The following is an 18,821-nucleotide window of genomic DNA, read 5'->3' as shown; positions in this document are numbered from 1 at the left end:
CTTTGAATTTTCAGGGATTGTTTGACTTCATCACAGATTTTTGAGTTAAACCTTCTGGGTTAAGGTTAGTCAGTCAGCAACACACACACACAGACAGCGGATATTTTCTGATGCTTTTTATTATTGCTAACAGAAACTGAATCAAGCTGCATCTGGGAGTTGAAGCAGATGATGATGATGATGAAGGTGGTGTGACGATGACATTGGTTTAGCTGTAGGCATCTTTCTCGCTCTGCGATTGGCTGGCAGATGCAGCGGTCAATGGGAGGTCCGGGGTCAGTGCGGCTTGAAGAGGCTCCGCCCCCAGCTCACCTGCAGACACGTAGGATCAGTGAGGAATCAGTAGAGTAGAGTTCAGTAGAGTTCAGGAGAGTCGTCTCACCTGTGATTTGGGTCAGTCTGGTTCCCAGTTGAGTCCAGAAGGAGCAGGCGTTCTGCCTCAGGCCCCTCTGAAGGCGGAGGGCGGGGCTTAGCTGCAGGTAGGTGGGCAAGGCCTCGGAGGATTGGACGGGCTTCCAGCGGGGCAGAGCTGACTCCGCCCACAGGTGTGAGGGGTTCGGGTTCCTGAGGGGGAAACGGGAGAAATGAGCTGCGTGGTGCCGACGGTGGCGTGCTGACAGTCGGAGGAGGCGCGGCGGTCTGACCCGCGGTGGACGAAGCTCGACACGTAGCTCATCATGGCCACGGACAGGCGCCGCTCGGAGGAGGTGAAACGCTGAGAGCTGATTGGATGATGGGGCGTCCCGAACACCAGCTGAACGTCCAGAGGAACGGACACGTCCGCTCTGCATAAAAAAACAGATTGTTATAGATTGAAACGGTTCTAGAGCTGCTGTCTCTCTCTGTCCGGCTCACTCTGCCAGATTATAGAGCTTCTTCCCCCATTAACATCCAGATTATAGAGCATCGTCTCCCACTAACATTCAGGATATAGAGCATCTTCATCCACTAACATCCAGATTATAGAGCTTCTTCCTCCAGTTTCTTTTTTCTTAGAAGCTGTGGTGGGTCAAGGTGAGAGTACCTGCTGTGAGAGCCGGAGGCCGGCTGGTGGAACAGGAAGACGTTAGCTTTGCTGTTCGCCCAGTGGCTAGCCATCTGCAGAGTGGGGCAGATGATGAACAGATCCCTGCAACACACACACACACACACACACACACACACACACACACACACACACTACAGTTACTTCCTGTGCAGACGTATTAAGGACGCCCACAATGGTTTTTGTCCAGTGCATTTCCTACCTGGTGGCGTTCTCCAGTGCTCTGGAGAACAGGTTGTACCCTGCGGCTGACGGGCTGTGATCCAGAGAGTAGAACCAGGCCGCCGCCTCCTTCAGCAGAGCGTTACCTGAGGCTCCGCCCAGCGAGCGGCTCAGAGCCTCGTAGAACGCCGTCTTCCCGTCCACTCGGCCCTGCAGCGCCTCGAAGTCCTGAAACAAACAGCGAGGAGGTCATGTGACGTCCAACAGCAGCTGGGAGCGGTGTCAGACCTACTCGCGACCTCTGACCTTTATCCTGCGAGCACGGCTGATCAGGCCGTCGTGCTGCGACGTTCCCAGCAGGAGGTCGACTCTGTGCAGCGATGAAGGAGCGACAGCCGGAGGGGCAGGAGACCAGGACAGGAAGGGACCACTGACCGCCAGCAACTACAGCAGCATCATCATCATCGTCATCATCATCATCATCATCATCATCATCATCATCATCATCATCATCATCATCATCATCATCATCATCATCATCATCATCATCATCATCATATTTTATGGATGACATTCTGAGGTGACTATTCTAATTGGTTCAGTGCAAATCAATCTGAATGACGTTCTGTGTTTTCCACCTTTGTCTGTGCGGCGTTGAGCCGGTGAACCGGCGTTGCTCTGAGGCAGGCGACCATCTGCGTGAGGTCAGAGGTCACACAGCCGAGCTCTTGGGCCAGATCAAGGGCCTGGCGCTGGGAGGTGGAGGCGGTCTGAAGCCCAGAGGGAGAAAACACGGAACCACCCTGCGGCGAGCACAGAACACGGTTCCTTACCACGTCCACGAAAAGTCCCTCTCTCCACATTCACAAGGGGGAGGATGAGGAGGAGGAGCAGGAAGGGGATCAGGAGGGGGAAGAGGAGAAGAGGAGCAGGAGCAGGAGCAGGAGCAGGTGGGGGAAGAGGACGAAGAGCAGGAGGAGGAGCAGGAGTATCTCACCATCAACATCATTCTCTGGAACAGAGGAGAGGAGGAGGAAGAGGAGGCGAGGAGGTGAAGGCTGGTGATGTCAGCACCACGACGCTCTGCTCCCACTGTCACTCTCTCATTGTCTCCGCCCACCAGGGAGATGTGGGCGTGGACCCATCGAAGCACCGCCTCCTGGTCCGACAGGCCGTAGTTACCACGGAGACCACCTGAATACAACGGAATAAAAGTTCTCTTACAGCATTGCTCCACACAAAATAAATACAATAGAAAGTTCAAATCTCTGCGTGTGTGTGTGTGTGTGTGTGTGTGTGTGTGTGTGTGTGTGTGTGTGTGTGTGTGTGTGTGTGTGTGTGTGTGTGTCTGCGTGTTTGCGTGTGTACCTGTACTCAGGAATCCTAGCGCTGCTGTCCGGTAGCTCGCTGTAACCACGACAATATTTCCCAAGGCTGCGAGGGCGGAGCCGTCCAACAGTCTTGGCTTTTGATTGGTTGAAGGGTTGAAGAAGAAAACAAGGACTGGGACGCGCCCCCTCTGACACACACACACACACACACACACACACACACACACACAAACACGTTTACAGGTCAGATGAGGTCATATTTTGAAATATACAGAAATTTTTTTTTTTATAAACCTTGTTAACAGTTTGTAGGCAATGTGTGATGATTTTTACTTTTTTAAAAGTGTACTAAATTAGATTGTTTGTCTCCCTATTATTTGTTTCACATACAAGCTTAGACATTTGTTTTTTATGAACATCACCCCAAAAATTTTTAATTTATCTCCATGACAACAACGACAAAGATAATAAAAACAGTGATTTCCAAAGAAAGAAAGATGTGAAATCATCGAGAATGACGGTCAGATGTTCTTCTGATGTTGAACCTGGAAAGTTCTTCTACATGGACAGACTCACCACAGCAGCAGGAGAGAAGACATTAAGGTAGAGACAGTCCTCAGAGGAGCCAGCAGACTCTGAGTCACCTGGCTGGATACAGCTGGCACTGAAGGACAAAAACACTCATTCAACTTCACTCAGACTGAAACGAGTCCTGAGCCGTGCGGCCTGCAGGGGTCGCTGTCTTTCAGGTACCGTGGTTTGGTGGCGTCCCAGGTACCCGTCCAATCAGCCGGCTGGGCAGCTTCGAAGCGGAGCGCGCCGGTCGGGGGACGAGCGTACGGGACTCCAAGAAACTGCACCACCCGCCTCCTGTCTGATCCCAGGGCGGTTTCCACGGCAACGCCTTGGAGGATGCCATGACCCTGGATGGAGACTGACGTAACCGATGGCAACCGCTCTGAGGAAAAGACCCAATGAAAGAACTTGTAAATGGAGGTCAATCCTCAGTGGGCAGTCTCTGCTCTGATTGGCCGATCCGGCTCACCAGTCCTCAGGTACACTTGGGGGGCGGGCTCCTTGATGACCAGCCGGCAGGAGGTTTTGGAGGAAGCAGGGTTGGAAGCCTGAAGGCCACAGACAGTGGTGTCTGGGTAGAGAACGCAGCGAGTGGCTGACTCTGCCTCCCCCAGTGACACGGCAACACAAGACTCCGCCTCCTGGCAGGCTGACCGGAAACAGACGAAGGTCAGGATAGGTCCAACACACCAGAGTCTGGTTTCAATGTGTGATGGTTACCATGGAGACACCAGTCCCTGGTCATGTCCCGGTCAGCGGCGATGTCACGGCTCACGTGGATGACATCATACGTAGGGAGAGACGGGTCGACCAGGACCGACGAGGCAGAGAGCGAACGCCACTCGTCTGCTGACACTGAGACACACAACATACGCAAGTAACAGAGCTTCAGGGTGAAAAAATAGATACTCAAAGCCAGCAGCGAACCAGTCTTCAACTATTTTCATCTAGGACGAAAGGAACTTGGCCACAGACCCCTCAGTAACTGTAACTGAGTAACTAAACTGTGTGTGGAGGAAGTAAAGTTTGTAGTGTTTCTATTGTTGGTAGTGTTTGTGGTTTTGGTGGTATTTGTACTGTTGGTGGTATTACCGTTGTTCTTGGTCGGAGGCAGACTGAAGGGAGGACAGAGAGCCGGAGACGAACTCCACTGATTGACTGCAAACACAAGCATGTCACATGACTGCTGGCTGTTTATCCACCGTGTGTGTGTGTGTGTGTGTGTGTGTGTGTACTCAGTACCGGGTTTCTGGTACCAGCCGAAGGGGTCGGGGGAGGTCATCAACCCTGACGGGCTGCAGTCCTGAGTCCTCCACGAGGTCAAGTCGGCTTCACTGCAGGTCTGAACTCCGAGACTGACCAGAGCCAGACACATAATGTCTGAGCCTCCTGCAAGCACACACACACGCACGCACGCACGCACACACACACACACACACACACACACACACACACACACACACACAGAAGTTCCTACGCTGAACCAGACATCAAGTCCAACACTGCGTAACCTAGCAACATCAACTTGGGAGCTAACATTAGCATTGCTATGCTACAAGCTACAATAGCGAGTGAAAGAAAAACTCATTTGATCCCATCATAAATATTTATTAATTTTCCAACTGACGGTGGAACCGTTGTGTTGTGTTTTTAACAGGAAGTGACGTCTGTCTCAATAAACAGTCTGTAACCCTCACACCTGGTCCACACTTACCAATTATAAATTCACCAGAATTTGTGGAATTGATTTTTTCTTTGCTTTTTATCGTAATGAGATCTTCTAGAAAACTGCAGGGGAGCACCAGGAAACATGCTTCCCAACAGGAAATACCCAAACGACTAAAGCCAGGTTTTGTTTTGTTTAGTTTTTTTTGCTCAATTTAGTCAAATTTCTTCACATGTGATTCGTGTCGTTACATATTATCAACAACTTCATATTAGAAATCAGTGTCAATTTAATTTGTTTTAATTTTGTTTCATGATTAACGTTGGAGTAGTGTGTTGGCATACCTGTTGATTTGTAATGGACTAATCCGAAACCACGGCAACAAGGGTCTTCATCACAGCGCCGCTCGCACTGCATGAACCTAACACCACACACACACACACACACACACACACACACACACACACACACACACTGAAATAACTTGCCAGACGAACACTGAAAGGAGGATGAAAGTGTGTGTGTGTGTGTGTGTGTGTGTGTGTGTGTGTGTGTGTGTGTGTGTGTGTGTGTGTGTGTGTGTGTGTGTGTGTGTGCGTGCGTGCGTGCGTGCGTGCGTGCGTTACCCCTCAGAGAGTGGCGTGTTTGCAGTCAGGGTTATTTTGCTGCGAACAGAATAAGAAACCATCTTCTGGAAAGAAACTCTCTGGTAGAAACTCTTCACAGGTCCAGACAGATCCACTGGATGTACACACACACACACACACACACACACACACACACACACACACACACACACACACACACACACACACACACACACACACACACACACACACACGTATTACTCTGATTTGATTTTCTTTCTTGACTGAACCAGCCAATCAGAGGCCGAGGTCATCTCCTTACCTGTTTTGCTGTAGGTGTTGTTCGGGGCTCTGTCCAGCTGGTGGCGGCAGGGGAGCCTTTTAGAGGTGTCGTAGGCGCCACAAACTCTACTGTCAGGATACAGCGAGCAGCTGAAGAAACCCGCTGAGTCATCGTCTCTGAGGTCAGCCACAAAGCACTGAGGCTCCGTGTCACAGCCTGCAAGACGCACACTTCACCTGTTGTAACCTGACATCATCCATACTCACCTGTAGTCAGTGTTGGTCAAGTTACGACAAAATAGGATTTAGTTACAGATTCATTTTCTGAAAAAGTAATCCAAATACTTTACTGATTACTTATTTTCAAAAGTAATTGGTTCCTTTACTTTTAGTGACTTTTCAAAAACTTGCGAAGCAATAGAGCATTCAGCCTCAATCCATTCGTTCTGCATATTCCACCATATAAAACTGAATCAAAGGAAACACTGCCCTTTATTTCGATGGGCCTGTTTTGTTTGTTTCAATCTTTTAACTTCATGCACATTGCGTCAAGCAGAAGTTAAATTAAATGCAACCATCTCTGACTCAGAGAATCGTGATCTTGAAGAATAAGAAATAAGGAGGAGCAGGAGAACTAGAAGGCGATGTTCTCCAGGAGAGGGCGACCTACGTGTGAGACACCAGCGCAGTGCCTGCTGGGAGCTGAAGCTGTTCCTGTTCAGTAAGAAGGAGAGAGAGGGGAGTTTCCTCTGAGGGTCCACGAGGACATCGTCCCCAGACAGAGGCTGAAACCTCAGCTGCACCGATCCTGAGACGGAACACGTTTACATCATCACTCACAAGAAAACAACTTTTGGACGCTCTGGTTTGATTTCTTGAGCCAGTCTGACTGTTTTTCATTCACGATAAAAACATCAAAATGTGTTTGTACAAACAAACCGTCCAGAGGAGGGATGAGTTTTGCTGCAGTGCATGACGGAGAACCAGAGACAGCTGAGGAGGCTGCATCTAACAAACAAACCAACAAACAAACAAACTGTGGCAAACCACCAGCTCTGAGGCACAAACAGCATCTGTACGTCTGACCGTGGAGTGTTGGGGGTCAGAGGTCAAGTACCTGGGTTCAGGTAGACGGCCTGGAAGATGATGATGGATGCCTGGTAGTCTTTCTTGTTCTTACTGTCAGCAGGCAGAGCAGATTCAGCTGGGACAGACAGAGGGACAGAAAGACAGACAGACAGACAGACAGACATCAGTTCAGTCTGTTTCACTCATGTTTCCGTGTCTCGATGTGACTTTAGTTCCTCACTGATGTCGAACTTTTCTCCTCCGAAGTCAAACAGGAAGCCACGCTGCTGCTCGTTGTAGGTAAGTCCCGCCCCACAGATCCGATTGGCCGTCCCCTGTCCAATCACATCCCAGTCCTGGTCCCCACACATCAGTACTGACGGGGCCCTCAGCCAACCACAGAACAGGGAACCTGAGAGGTGGCGGTGTAAAAGAGGAGGTGTGAGGAAGAGCCCCGCCCACAAAGGTGTGACCAATCACTGGTCAGGTCTGCGTACCTCCGTTCAGGACATTCTGGTTGAGGATGAATCCGTGGCAGCAGGCGTCCCGGCTGCAGCCGTCCTCACAGGAACGGTGGGCGTCAGCAAGGGAGGTCCGAGAGGAGGAGAACACCTGAGTCCTGAACACACCTGAGAGCACCTTCCTCATCCTCATCCTCACGAAGCGTCGCGAGGAAAACTCTGTCCCTGAAACAAACCGGGACAAACACACACCTGAACACACAGGTAGACACATACCAGAACACACGCACGCACGCACACACACAAACTGTTCTGTGGAAGAGAAACTATGGTTGCTAGGCAACAGTACCTTGCTTCCTGATGACCAACATGTCGGCTGCCCCGCCCCTCACCTTCAGAGAGCAGCTCAGCCTATCAAAGAGCTCGGCTCGGGGATTACCCAGAAACCCGCTTGTCTGAGAAATGACAGAATTAAACAAACAAACAAAGAAACACACTCTGTGTGTGTGTGTGCGTGCGTGCGTGCGTGCGTGCGTGGGTGTGTGTGTGTGTGTGTGTACCTGCTGAGAAGCATTGCAGTGTGTGTTCATTGTGTGTGTACTGTACAGTTCACACTGGGTTTGTCTGTTGAACAGCGCCACATGATGGCAGGACTGCTCTGCTGCACATGCTGAGACAAACAAACAAACAAACCGTCACAGCACAATATATATCAGCTGGGGCAGAGTACTCAAAATGTGTACTCAGTTACAAATGATATTATTGTTCTTAAAACAAATTCAAATGAAAATACGAATTACTCAAAGTATTAGTTACTTTGTCACCACATGTAATCAGCGGCATCGTTGGATTAAGTGTGTGAACAAAATCAGCGTTTTTAAAGTTTACCGTATGAACATTAAAGCTCAGAAGACTTTAACAGTCATCATAACTGAGGAAATACTCCATAGTTGGTCTTTAGGTACTGAGTATTAAAAGAGGTGATTTCATGGCGTAACGGGTTGTAATGCATGAGTGATATTACACATTATGAAGTACAAGAAAATACTGTGTAACACAGTGATAACATATTACTCAATATGGTCATGAAAGTTTCTGTCATTACTTTCGACCTCGAGGAGTCTAACGTCACGCACATCACCCCTTCCCCTGGGACAGGATGTTACCTTGGACACATGTTGTGAGGTCAGAGGTCATCGTCTGGAGGACTTCAGCATCTTCAGCTCCAACAATCATCTCGGATCGGGGAACGTTCTGGAAGCTCCGGAGAACTGCGACACCCGCAAACCCACAGCATGAGTCTCTCACACACACACAACCATACGCACACACACAGGTTCATGCCAAGAGCTGCTGCCCTCTGATTGGCTGACGTCTGGTCACCTGAGCACTCCTCATCAGTTAGGGTCTGTTCTCGGAGGGTCCACTCTAGCTCCGCCCCCTCGCTGCTGACACACCTCCACCTGTTCGACGAGGCGTCGTGCTGAGCTGGCAGGAAGTCACCTGAATGTGAACACCGCAGGCCCCGCCCCTCACACTGAGTCACACCTGAAACACACACAGGTGAAAAAAAAAGAACCTTGATCATTTTTTGTTTATGAGAGACTAAAGACTTGTTACAGTGGCAGCTGCAGATGGAAGTTCCTGTGTTAATGATGGTGCTGTTGATGCATTAGCATTACCGTTTGCTGAGCAGTCAGCACTGTGTAGGTCAGTCCAATAATTGATTCACTGGTTAAGTTCAGTTGAAGTCACATCAATTAGCAGGAGGAAGATGCTCCTCCTAATCGGTTTCTCTAACATCTCTGGATGTTTCTCTAAAACAATGAAGGAAACAGTGGAAACTGGAACTGTGTCTTTCTGGGAGACTCACACTGACTGACAGATGACGCCCCGGATGGGGAGGAGCCTCTGGGACACCTGTTGCAGAAGTCCCGCCCCTCTTCTTCCTGGTAGGTTCCCTCGGGACACAGAAGACACGCCCCCTCTCTGGAGAAACTTCCAGCCGGACAGACGACTGCATGAGCAGAGAGACGGTGAAATGATGCTTCATTGCGTCTGTGTGTGTGTGTGTGTGTGTGTGTGTGTGTGTGTGTGTGTGTGTGTGTGTGTGTGTGTGTGTGTGTGTGTGTGTGTGTGTGTGTGTCATCGACTCACCACAGCCATTTCCGACACTGTCCAAGCGGTAACCGTGGGAACAGCCAAGCATCGCTGTCGTCATGGAAACCAGCTTGGGATCTGATGTTAGCTCGGATCTGATATTACCCAGAATTCCCTGAACTTGCTCGAGGAGTCTGGACTCGTTCAGGAAAAGTGCTGATGATAAAAAAACAACACGACGGGGAATCAACACTAGAAAACAGACATTTTGAGAAGAAGACTTTTTCAAGGTTGTACTTAAGCTGAAAGCCTTTTTTAATTTAACGTAAAGCCAGCAGGAGGCGCAATCACACATCTGGGACTTTTATAATTTTTTCTCTGTGACGGTTTATGTGTCGAGCTCACCGACGTCGTGCAGGTCGGGGAGCTCAGAGGTCGGCATGTCAGACAGTGTCGCGGTCCACATGACCTTTAACCTTAGCGAGCCCTCAGCTTCGCACGTCAGGCTGACGGAGGAGTCGTCGCACAGCGAGATGGAGCGTGACGACACGGGAAGCTGCAACACACAGTCACACAACAGATTCATGAGTGACGTCACCTCGTACGTTCTAGAAAGAACAGGAACACGCTGAGTTCGTCTTATTGGAACCTGGGTGTGTTACTCTGGGGTGGATTCCTAAAGTCAAACAGATTTTTGATTGGGAGCATTACCAGCTGAATAACCAAATAATAACCTCACTGCCTCCAAACAACATCCTTTAAAACTTTATCGTGAAGTCTCACACAAGTGGACAGACCTTAGTCATCAATAAAACTGAACAGACATTAAAGTGACTGAAAGCTGTGAGCCCACCAGAGCGGAGCAGAGCCCCCTGCTGGTCATCGTGCTGAACAACAGAGACTGGAGAGTGCTGGTCTGAGAGCAGGACGAAGACAAGGACCAGGACTGAGAGGAGGACAGGGTCTGGAAAGGCTGAGAGACTACACACACACACACACACACACACACACACACACACCAATTAGAGTCTATGTGCCTTTAGAAATAAACACGTCAGAGGTCAAAGGTCAGAGGTCAGAGGTCTTACTCTGACAGGCTCTGCCCACAGGTTTACTGTCTCCGCTCCATCGCTGACTTTTGGTCTCACACTGGAAGCTGCCGACAGGAAGCGAGTTCTGGTAACCATGATGACAGATGAGGTCACAGCTCTGTTGTCCATCAGCGGCTGGGCGACACAGCAGTGCACCATGGGTAATGACGGGGGCGGGGCAGAGGGGACCTGCAGAGAATTGTGGGTCAATGATGGTTAAAGTATCAGCAACTCTGCTCTGAAGAAAACACAGGAACGAGACACAAAAATCACTTCTCCGTGTGTGTGAAGACTCTACATCTACATCTATGTCTGGTAGCTGTCAGATGTTGAAGGCTATCTGGTGGCCCCGAGGGGTGACCCCCCTTTTCGAAAATTGGGGACTGAGAAACCAGAGGAGTGACAGTGCTTACGGTCACATGACGGTGCGCTTCCAGTCTGTCGAGGAGTCCGAGTCCCGACGACTTCCTGTCCGTCATCGGAGACGCACCAGCAGGAGGTGACGTCGCACTGCAGCGGCTCGAAGGAGCCGTCAGGGCGACACTGGAGACCCTGTAGCTGACACCAACTGGGACCTGAACGCACCGCAGAGAGTTGAACAGGTCAGTGAACCTGTGTGTGTGTGTGTGTGTGTGTGTGTGTGTGTGTGTGTGTGTGTGTGTGTGTGTGTGTGTGTGTGTGTGTTTGTACATGTAAGCAGTCCTGCAGCACTCGGTGTTGCCGCCTGGAGTGTCTCTCCAGTCAGAGGATTCACACACCACCCAGCAGCGCCCCCTGTCTGCAGCACAGAGTAACTCCCATCCTGACACACGCACACACACACACACACACACACACACACACACACACACACACACACACACACACACACACACACACACGGTGGATGAACACCCAGCAGAAGAAAATGTGTGATGTGACTAACAGACAAATGTGTGTGTGGAATAGAGTGTGTGTTACCTGTTCACAGGTGGGGTGGTACGAGAATGTGGAGGTGGTGATGTTGAGGTCAAAGCCTTTTGTCCAATCAGAGAGCAGAACGTGAGCCTGAGCTCTCTCACAGCGAGTCAGACCTGCAGGAGAAACCAACAGGAAGCTGTTATTGTGTGTGTACGTGTGGTTTGAGTGTGTGTGTGTGTGTGTGTGTGTGTGTGTGTGTGTGTGTGTGTGTGTGTGTGTGTGTGTGTGTGTGTGTGTGTGTGTGTGTGTGTGTGTGTGTGTCCTTACACTTGGGCAGCCTGAGTGAGCGGCCAGTCAAAGATCCAGGGACGTACTCTCCATCTTCATCAAGACACCAACACTGACCTGAAGAAAAATACAAGTCAAGCAACTCTGTGTGTGTGTGTGTGTGTGTGTGTGTGTGTGCGTGTGTGTGTGTGTGTGTGCGTGTGTGCGTGTGTGCGTGTGTGCGTGTGTGTGTGTGTGAGAGACCTGTGCTGTGGTAACATTGTGTGAGCATCCAGTGGCCGTTAGCGTCACACAGCGGAGTGAAGGGCTGATACGAGCGGCGCTGAGCAGGAAGTAGCATTTGAAGAGCTGAGCAACAAAGACAAAAAAAACCATAAACATAAACAACATGAAGAACAACATAATCAACAACAATATGGACACACATCTTTAGTCTTTAAGAAGAGCTAACATCCAGATTATAGAACATCTTCCTCCTAACTTCAGCTGAATTTATGAATCACTTCTCAAACTGATGCACACAGTTCTGACCGCTCAGCTAATGCTAATGCTAACACTGAATGATAAATCTATGTGAGCATTATTAACACGGGAACTTTGACAAGGAACTTTTTATTTGCAGAAACAGCACTGTAATCCCACTCACTGGAGAAAGCAGCCAATCGGAGAGCAGCTTTGGAGCGGCTCAGCAGCCGATCGGAGACCTGCAGCTGCTCGGCCTCTGATTGGTGAATCTGGAGCTCCTCTGCGGTGAGACGCAGACCTTCAGCCAATAGGAATCCGTATCCCAGAGGGATGTGGGAGGAGTTAGACAGGGTGACGATGCTCATGGCCTCCTGCCTGAATGCAGCGACTTCAGCCAGCGCCTCCGAGCAGCCGCCTGAAAGTCAGTGTGCGGTTAGCATGTCGTGCTCGAGGACGACTCGAACGCGAAGGTTCGTTTCTGTGTTTCTCTGACCTGCAAAGGTCTGAGGCTTCTGGGTGGATGTCTCAGGACCTGAAAGACAACAGACACTCTGTGAACAACACAGCACAACAAAACATACCTGAAAAAAACCTTTGACAGCTCACATGTGACGGCGCCCCCTGTTGGCCCAGCGATCATCGTCCTTCCCTCTGCGTCCACACAGAAGCAGCGTGAGCCCACACACTGCAGTGGCAGGAAGTCTCCGGCCTCCGAGCATGCTGGGACATAGATCTGAGCTCCGGCAGCCAGCTGGGCTCTCGCCCTCAGGGCCGCCGCTCTCTCCCTCTCACAGCGGCTCGGACAGTGAGGGCGCCGCCCGGTGGTCCGAGACCCCTGCACTTCCTGACCCCGATGGTCCACGCACCAGCAGGCGCCGCCTCCACACTGCACTTCCTGGAAACTGCCGCTGGGTGTGCAGCTCGGGACGAAGACGCTCACTCCATCCTCTTCCTCAGAGCAGGAGCGCAGCAGAGGAGTCAGAACCTGGAAAAACAGGAATTAGAACTTCTGGTTCCTGACGAGATGCAATAATTTTGTTCTTCATTTGAAAACTAAAATCACCTCTTGCAGTGTGTGTGAGTCGGAGCTGCTGAGTCCTCTGACTGCGAGCTGCAGAGGAGACAGGAAGTTCTGGTCCTGCAGGACACGGCTCACAGTCTGGATCAGGTTCTGGTTCTTGGTGCTGATGATCTGAGCAGAGAACTGTTCCACCTTCACGGCTCCTTCAGAGCCCAGCGCTGCACTCAAGTTAGAGGCCGCCAACTGCTGCAGGAACTTCCCTCCAAACAGGTTCTCCTGGAGGCGCCGCGGCGAGGAGGCGACAAGAGCCTGCAGAGCGCCCCCCACTGATGGAAAGAGGCCGTGCAGCACCTCCACCAGCTGGGACAGGAAGGAGGCGGCGTCTACTTCCGCCGGGAGGAGATCCCTGAGAGGCCGGAGGAGGGAGAGGCAGGGAGAGCTGCCGGAGGAGGACTGAGAAGGAGGAGGCGCCACAGGACCAGAGAGGAGGCGAGACAGAGCCAGACGACGCTGAGAGAGGCAGTCACCAGGTCCTGAACCTGCAAGAGGATAAGGAGGAGGAGGAGGAAGGGGAGGAGGAGGGGGAGGAGGAGGAGGAGGAAGACGGGGTGAATCAATGAGTTAAGGGAACTTTGAGAAATGTAGAAACTGCTGAATGCCTCCTAAAGAAACGAGCTGAAGTCAAATAACTCAAGATCGTGGAAGATGTTCATGTTGTTCTTAAACCCTCATAAAGTTTATGGCTTCGGGCAGTGGAGTCTGCTTCTTGTTGTTGGTTTCAACTAGCTGCGGTTCCACCCATTTGGTGATGTCAGTGAGGACCTTGTTGGGCCTCCACCTGTATCGCTCTTCAGATCTTAATGTTGCTCTGGGTTGGCAACATGTCGTCCGCCGAGTTCAGGAAGAAGTTCAACTTCCCTTCGTCGGTTTTCCCCAGCTCCTTAAAGAGAGTGGTCGCCCATGTCCCGCGTCCTACTGCCTGCAGCGACTCTGCAAGACAAGCTGGATCGAGTTCACCTGGCGGTCCTCCTCTGGTGGGTCACTGTCTCTTTGCATCATGAAGCCTCTTTTGGCTCTGGCATCGCCTCCACCTCTTCTCACTGTAGAGTTTGAAGCCCAGGCAGCCCTAGCTTACCGCACCCTGGATTCCCTGGGATTCTGTTTGCTGGGGCTTCTACTTCCTGCCACAATTGATAGTCCTGCTTGCATGTCTTACCTTCCCATCTCCAGACAAACAGAGTGTACTGACTGGCCTTGCCTTGGTTGTCTTGAACTCCTCATCCATTGACGAGACTGGTGAGGGAAGCTTGGAGGTTTTGCTGTACAGGTTGGTTGCACTCAAGGATGTAGGACACCCAGTCAACAACTTGCTGCAGTTTGTCCACTTTCTTCCACTTGGGACATGGGAAAGCAAAAGCTGTTCTCAAGATAGCAGATTTCATGCGACCGCGCACATGAAGGACATGAAAGAAAAACAAGGAAATCAAAGCTCCGAAAAGCTCAGAAGAGAGACGAGGAGATCAGTGAAGTGATGAGGAGTGAACAGACGGAGAGAGGAGGACGGAGACGGGCACTGACCGCAGAGAGGAGCGTCTCCCCGCTGCCTCGTTCCAGGAACCTCCGTCCCGGTGGGGTCCACACACCAGCACAGCGTCCCCTGCTGGCACTGATGGGAACTGAAGGCTCCTCCAGCCTCACAGGACGGGACAAAGACACTAGATGCTTCCAGAGCTGCACGGCGTTCCTCCTCACAGGGGGAGGGGCCTGAGGGCGGAGCAGAGGAAGGAGGGCTTAGTTGTAACATCAACTGTGGCAACTGTACAAGCCAATCTCACGGCAGTAGGTCAAATGGTCGCGAAACCTAATCTATTGATTTGTATTGAATGAAGTTATTTTTTGAGGAGGACACTTTACATCTGAAGTGTCCGGTGAGAGCGAGACGAATTCCCAGCATCCTCCTCTGCAGGACTCGGTACACGTTGGTGTGGGAGACGGAGCGTCCGGACGGAAGGCCAGAAAAGGCAGAGTCATACACATGAGACAGGAGCAGCTCCACACCTGGACAGGAAGGAGACACCTTCATCATCATTGTCATCATCATCGTCATCTTGCGCGTGTGTGTGTGTGTGTGTGTGTGTGTGTGTGTGTGTGTGTGTGTGTGTGTGTGTGTGTGTGTGTGTGTGTGTGTGTGTGTGTGTGTGTGTGTGTGTGTGTGTGTGTGTGTATATACCTGTGTTTTCCAGCTCTCGCCCTCGGCTGTCTGAACAGAAACAATAGGAGGAAACAAGCGGAAAAAACTTCCGGAAGTTACTGAAAGTCTCGAAAGCTTCTGGGAACCTGAAAAAAGACAAATAGTGAAACTACAAGCTGCTGTTTGTTTATGCAGGAGGCTAAAGGTGTGTAGTTATACAGGCGTGTAGTGGTACAGGTGTGTAGATGTATAGGTGTGTAGATGTACAGGTGTGTTACCTGTTGAAGGCGTGCAGCAGGTCCAGCTCTGTCCTGTCGGTGGTGTTGATGAAGCGACACTGAACAGGCAGGAAGTCGCCATCTTCAGCACACTGAGGAGGAGACGAAGAGGCGGAGCCATGCAGGAGACGCCGTGACCTCACCTCACAGCTGCCCGGGCCTGAAGGTCAAAGGTCAAAAAGGTCTTGCTCACTGAAGGTAACCTTTAGCCCGACGAAACAGTTCTGATTTGGGGCAGTATGAGTACTTACATCGTTGGGGTCTCCCGTTCTGTCGGGTTCCGTAGAGCTCCATCCCATCCAGGTCCACACACCAACACTGCCCCCTGCTGGAGTCACACTGAACTGACTCAAAGAGGCCTGAAGGAGAACATTGGAGGGTCTTCTGCTGCTGGCACGGAGTCGCACCTGCAGACACAACGACAAGGCGGTGCTGACTCTTTGAAAAGATATATACACACACACACACACACACACACACACACACACACACACACACACACACACACACACACACACACACACACGGGTGGGTGTTCTGTGACTGCTGCACCCGTGATACTCACAGTGAAGATGTGAACTGTTGGTGTTGGTTCGAGTCCCGATGATTTCCTGACCTGCAGCGTCCACACACCAACACTCCTGGGTTCGCCCACTGCACTGTACAGGTCTACACACACACACACACACACACACACACACACACACACACACACACACACACACACACACACACACACACACACACACACACACACACACACACACACTGCACTAAACTGGAAGCATTCGATTCTTTCTCGTGTTTGATTGGTTCTCCTCATTACATGCATCTTTCAGCAGGAAGCAGGTCTCACCTGAAGCGTCCGTCCTCTGTGCAGTGAGGGGCGTCGCCCTGTTGCTTAGCAACCGTCTCGCCTCTCAGCAGCTCACATCGGCTCAGGGTCTCCGTCTCCAGCTGGTACTCTGGACAACAGCAACAACAGTGTCAACAACTTTAACAACCACAACATCAACAACAACATCTATAACAAACAATAAACACAAAATTAACAACAACCGTGTCAACAACATTAACAACCACGACATAAACAACAGCCTTAACGGTGTTAACAGTCGTGACGTCAACAACAACAACAGCGTCAACACCAAAGTCAAAACAATTTCGACAATAACTATGTAAATTGGGACAACAGGAATAATGAGAACAGTCATAAACAAAAACAATTACAGTAACAAGAATCTCAAAAGCAACAAAAATTACAAAAACAATATGGACAATAAAGAAAGTCAACAATAAAATCATCAACCAAAACACCACACAAAATCTTTCTCCATCTCTTTTGCTTACTGACTAACTGTTAGCTTTAAAGTTAGCATCAGCGCAAGCTCTCTAGTGCAGAGCAGCTTTGTTACCATCTCATGAACCTCCTGTTTACTGGAGGAGGAGCCTCATTAATCCTGAACTAACTCGGTCCAAAGTTAGACGGAGAAACGTGGGAACAGACAGCGCCTCCTCATTCAAACAGACCGTCAACAGGGATGTAGTTACATTTATGACAGTCTAGTTACTGTTCAGTTACTAAGGAGTTAGTCCACTACATTACAAAGGAGCACCTGCTGTGAAGTAGTGATGGTCAACCATACCTGAAGCTTTGCCCTGCAGCAGAGCAGGGCAGCACAGCAGGAGACAGGCGGCGCTCAGAAGCCAGGACATCGTGTCTGTGGTGACACTCCGCAGCATCTCTCGCCCTTTATAAACCCTCATATCTGCAGAGTCACCCTGAATGGCCTTCATCCCTCCTCCTCCTCCTCCAAGGTGCACCTGAGCAGAACCAGGTGTCCTCCAGCTCCTCTCAGGAGGCGGGCAGTGAGCTGTGCAGCCCTCTGATTGGACCAGAGCCTCTCATCATCAGTGCTGTGAGAAGAGCAGTCTGAAGAGTTCCCACTTCACTGAAATATGACGTGCAAACACCCGTGCACACATACGCGGTAGGAACTGTCAAAACAACCCCAGCACGCTTCAGTGCATAGCAATGATCTGACTTTAATACTTTTTTTAAATAAAAAAATTACCTACAGAGCAAAATGTGGACATGGCATTAAACATGAATAATCACTTTTTACCAATGGAAGTCTTTGTTTTTATAAGATATAAAAACATGATTCATCTTTATCGACCACAAACCAAAGAAACCAAGTGTGTTTCTTAAAGCGGGGTTGCGGCAACAAATTCACTGAACCAGTCTAAATTCCAGAGAAACCGTTTAAACTACAGAAAATCAGCATATACTACAGAACATCAGTATAAACTACATAAATCCAGTCTAAATCACAGAGAAACAGTCAAAACTACAGAAAACCCATCAGAAAATTTATGTAAACTACAGAGACCAGAATAAATACAGAAAATCAATCTAAACTACAGAAAACCAGCATAAACCACAGAAAACCCATCAGAAAACTAGTCTAAACTACAGAGACCAGAATAAACTACAGAAAATCATTTTAAACTACTGAAAACCTGCATAAACTACAGAAAACCTGTATAAACTACAGAAAACTACCATAAACCACAGAAAACGCATTACAAAACTAGTCTAAACTACAGAAAACTAGCATAAACAAAAGAAACCCCATCTGAAAACTAGCATAAACTACAGAAAACTAGCATAAACTACAGAAAACTAGCATAAACTACAGAACACTAGCATAAACAAAAGAAAACCCATCTGACAAACTAGCATAAACTATGGAGATCAGCATAAATGAAAAACAACCATTTTAAACAACAGAAAACTAACATGAAAAACGGAAAACTAGTCTTAAACTACAGAAAGCCAGCATGGAACCTAGTCTAAACTACAGAAAACTAAAATTAACCACAGAAAACCAGCATGGAAACCAGACTAACCTACAGAAAATCTGCATGGAAACCAGTCTAAACTTCAGAAAAGTAAAATAAATTACAGAAGACCAGTGTGGAAACCAGACTAAACTACAGATAACCAGCCCAAACTACAGCGTGGGGTGTGACTGAGAGCAGTGCAGGTTTTACAGTCTCATAGCATCAGAAAGGACCTGCGATGTTGCTGCTTCACACCCGTGGGGTGACGGATTCGGTTGCTGATGGAGCTCTCTAATCAGAGGGTGGAGGCCATTGTTCATTACAGAACACAGCTTCGCCATCATCCCCCCACCTCGTCCATGTGGAGAAGGCAGCCCCGGGCCCAGCTGGCTCCCCAATGAGTTCATCAGTGAGATGCTGCTTCCCTGGATGACCACCGCATACAAGATGGTTGAGTGTTTC

At 49.8% G+C, this 18,821-nt stretch overlaps 1 protein-coding gene across 1 annotated transcript; it reads right to left on the bottom strand.

The window, feature by feature from the left end:
- Positions 1–96: 96 nt before the first annotated feature.
- tg (thyroglobulin) lies at positions 97–17,228 on the bottom strand (the record flags this gene model as incomplete). Its single annotated transcript, XM_080471320.1, has 49 exons — positions 97–312; positions 383–564; positions 645–785; positions 1,025–1,129; positions 1,248–1,435; positions 1,514–1,651; positions 1,846–2,010; positions 2,205–2,401; positions 2,576–2,726; positions 3,115–3,202; positions 3,292–3,496; positions 3,584–3,763; positions 3,835–3,969; positions 4,207–4,272; positions 4,357–4,503; positions 5,125–5,201; positions 5,407–5,521; positions 5,690–5,866; positions 6,320–6,457; positions 6,589–6,657; positions 6,767–6,853; positions 6,959–7,129; positions 7,215–7,403; positions 7,528–7,633; positions 7,739–7,848; positions 8,345–8,449; positions 8,562–8,726; positions 9,052–9,195; positions 9,336–9,494; positions 9,684–9,834; positions 10,132–10,259; positions 10,367–10,558; positions 10,783–10,944; positions 11,060–11,171; positions 11,330–11,442; positions 11,597–11,674; positions 11,801–11,905; positions 12,204–12,437; positions 12,516–12,554; positions 12,629–13,007; positions 13,128–13,582; positions 14,622–14,807; positions 14,958–15,101; positions 15,274–15,380; positions 15,513–15,672; positions 15,764–15,919; positions 16,078–16,181; positions 16,369–16,477; positions 17,159–17,228. 49 exons carry the CDS (start codon positions 17,226–17,228, stop codon positions 209–211), a joined length of 7,188 nt encoding a protein of 2,395 aa, XP_080327446.1. The 3' UTR covers positions 97–208.
- Positions 17,229–18,821: the final 1,593 nt, after the last annotated feature.

Source organism: Lipophrys pholis (assembly GCF_963383615.2).
Source record: "Lipophrys pholis genome assembly, chromosome: 9".
NCBI classification, from domain to species: domain Eukaryota; kingdom Metazoa; phylum Chordata; class Actinopteri; order Blenniiformes; family Blenniidae; genus Lipophrys; species Lipophrys pholis.
The sequence above is the reverse complement of the archived record's forward strand: the minus strand, read 5'-3'. Positions and strand labels throughout refer to the sequence as shown.